The sequence below is a fragment of the Micromys minutus genome (assembly GCF_963924665.1).
Source record: "Micromys minutus genome assembly, chromosome: 2".
Taxonomy (NCBI): domain Eukaryota; kingdom Metazoa; phylum Chordata; class Mammalia; order Rodentia; family Muridae; genus Micromys; species Micromys minutus.
This window is the reverse complement of record NC_137971.1, coordinates 92,511,735-92,515,141: the sequence shown is the minus strand read 5'-3', so window position 1 is coordinate 92,515,141 and position 3,407 is coordinate 92,511,735. Positions and strand designations below refer to the sequence as shown.

The following is a 3,407-nucleotide window of genomic DNA, read 5'->3' as shown; positions in this document are numbered from 1 at the left end:
AAGCTTCTAATTCTTCTTGCTTTTCTTCCAGTTCTTGTTTAAGGATCTCTATCATCATCTTGAGGTATGATTTCAGGTCTGTGTCTTCTTTTCCTGGAGTGTTTGGCATTCTGCTCTTTGTTGTGATGGGAGAGCTGGGTACAGGTGTTGCCAGTTTGTCTTGGTTTCCCTGTGGTAAGTTCTTTTCCTTCCACTTTGCCATTTGTTGTCAGTGATTGGTTCCTATCTCTACCATTTACCTGTCTTGTGTCCCTGGATCTCTGCTGTTCCTGGCGGCAGATGTCCGGAGTGCCTGTTCTACATGCACAGGCCCTCTGGTTGAAAACCAAATCCCTAAGGCAGATTTCCAGCTCTCTTGAACCAATGGGCAGTGTGGCATGCTTTCTGGGGGCTCGACCCAGACCTCTCTGTGCCCTGGCTACTTGCATCCCAGTCTCACCAGGCCTGTGTTCCTGGATCTCCGATGTTCCTGGTAACAGATGGCCTGAGCGCCTGTTCTGCCACTAAGCCTAACTTTTGAACATATGCCTCAAGTTCTCATATGGTTTGACATGACCAGATGTTGGAACTCTCGCAATAGTAGTTAAGTTTCTGGATGGTCTGTGAACAATAAATGAAATAAATTATGAGTTGGACAGGTTTCTGAAAGCAACAGCCCAGGCTATAACCACATGACTTCATTACTTGATTGGATATACACACAACATCGGTATACTTGTCATTGCATATGGTACCACACAACAAATTCTAGTGAATACAGCCTGGACTAGTTTGCTCCAGTTTTGACTCTATTGTGTTTTTTTGTTTGTTTGTGTTTTTTTGTGCACAGAATTTCTTCTCATAGAAAGACAACATTTTTATAACAGAAAAGAAAGCTTTTGAATGTTTTACTTTAATCATCTGTTTTTTAAGTAGAAATTTTTAAATGAGTATCATCTTTGGATTGTACAATGCACGAATTTAAAGTACTACTATTTGACTTGCAGACTTCAATTTATTTCTGAAATGACTTTAAGTGTACTTCTGCAATTTTTGTCCTATGTATTCATAAAGTGATATTCTCAGCAGGGGCTATTGCAAAATAGAAACACCACTTAGATATGAAAACTTTTAAAGTTGCTTTATAGTCTGCAGTATGAAATTCTCAGGTGAGACTTAATGGTTTATGTGAAAAAATATTTAACTATCACCCAAATTTGGTTTCATGTTTAGTAGGTGTTAGAAATTTACATTTAAAACATTTTAACATAAGAATTTTCATGAGTTCTTATCAGTAAATGTTTGGCTTCAATACTTATTTTATACACATTCAAATTCAGGGTTATACAAAATATTCTCAAGTGAAAAAGCATTGACTAGAATAATTTCAAGAAGGCCTGTTGTAATAAATAAATGAATAGATCAGTTACTAGAATGAAAAATATGCATTGGCATTTAAAACATATTGTGACATATACTACTTAGTGTACAGTGATCCTAGCAATACTGTATAAAATTATTATGGACATTTAATCACAGAAAAGACACAATGATAAACAGATAAAAACTTGGCTCTCTGCTTAGCCAGTACTCTGTACATACTTTTAACAACATACCTCTAATATTATATGAAACATTTTTATATTTAGAAATTTACTGTCTTCAAAGCAAAGGAACCAACATTCCTTTCCTGGAATTTAAAACAGCGCCAAAAAACATTCACTTTAGAAAATATGTATGATATAACTGTGTTAAAAATGAACAAATTTTCAGGTCAGAGTATGTATCTCAGCAGTAGAAGGGCTGCATAAAATGTTAGAAGTTTTGGATATGATTCCTGGCATCATAGTAAACATCATAGAATTAATTTTCACCATAGTCTTATACTTATTGTTGATACCCACAACAAAGCGATGTGTATGACTTGATCCACCAACTATATTAATTTTTTCCCAAACACTTCACAGGTTCCCATGTCATCAGGCCTGGTCTTTTCCTCTCAGCACTCTGAACATGGCTCCCCTGATGGGTTTGGACTTGACACTATAGATAATGGGGTTGAGCACAGGAGGTACCACAAGGTACACATAAGCAACCAGGGCATGAACAATGTGAGGTAGGTGCTTTCCAAAACGATGGATCATGGACACACCTATGACTGGAATGTAGAAGACCAGGACAGCCAGGATATGGGAAACACATGTGTTGAGGGCCCGGATACGCTCCCGGGGTGAAGCTAGCCCCATCACTGTGTGCAGAATCAGAGAATAGGACATGACAATAAGCAAGGAATCTACACCCACTGTGGACAAAACCACATAGAGTCCATACAGGATGTTGACGGTGATGTCAGCACAGGCCAGCTTCATGACATCAGCATGGAAACAGAATGAGTGAGACAGGAGGATCTTGCCAGGGCAGTAGTTCAGTCGCTTTAACAAGAAGGGCACTGGAAATAGTGACAGAGTGGCTCTAGCTATAATGATCACCCCAATCCTGATGATGACATTGTTAGTGAGGACAGATGCATAGCGCAGTGGGTTGGAGATAGCCACAAAGCGGTCAAATGACATGGCCAAGAGCACCGAGGACTCTACCACAGAGAAGGAGTGTAGGAAGAACATCTGGATCAGGCAGGCATTGAAGTCGATGAAACGATAGTCAAACCAGAGCACAGCCAGGGTGGAGGGCAGTGTGGACAAGCTGAGACCCACATCACTTAGGGCCAGCATGGATAGGAAGTAGTACATGGGCTGGTGTAGGCTATGGGTCCTCCTCACAGCCAGGAGGATGAGGCAGTTTCCAGTGAGTGCCACAGTGTACATGAAGGAGAAAGGAATGGAGATCCAGCCATGGATGTCCTCTAGTCCTGGGATGCCAATCATGAGGAAAGTCTGTGGCTGGAAGAAGGTGATGTTGATGAAAGGTTGAGAAAGGATCATCCTTGGAGACAGGTAAGAACTCTAGGAAGATATGATCTCTCCAGTCTCTGAAGAAACCTAAGTAAAAAGATGCAGTTATGCAAAGACACAGGCTATAATATCTGCTGCTATAAGTCCAAGCATGACTGTAACAATTCAGAATCTGATTTATAAATGTAATGTGTCTAAAAAAAAACTTTTCGGGGAAGTTTTTCTTCTGCAGTAGGGAACAGCTGGCACTTTTCATTCATCATATGTGAGCTCTGTACCATCACTGTATATTTCTTTCTGGAGAAAAACTTCTTCTTTGGCAACCATTCAGAGCCATTTGAGGATATCTCCACTTGGTAGAGAGAATCTACTGCTGATCAGAGACACAGGCTGCTGCTACAACACAACTAACTTAAAAATGAGGATTATCAAGCTTATTCTTAGACAGTATCATACGAAAACATTATTTTAAGCTACCTAAACAAGAATACCCTTAAAACTATGGCAATAATCTAA

At 39.8% G+C, this 3,407-nt stretch overlaps 1 protein-coding gene across 1 annotated transcript; it reads right to left on the bottom strand.

The window, feature by feature from the left end:
* Nucleotides 1–1,958: 1,958 nt before the first annotated feature.
* LOC308418021 (olfactory receptor 51G2-like) lies at nucleotides 1,959–2,921 on the bottom strand (the record flags this gene model as incomplete). The annotated part of the gene is made up of 1 exon (XM_080913359.1): nucleotides 1,959–2,921. One exon carries the CDS (start codon nucleotides 2,919–2,921, stop codon nucleotides 1,959–1,961), a length of 963 nt encoding a protein of 320 aa, XP_080769485.1.
* Nucleotides 2,922–3,407: the final 486 nt, after the last annotated feature.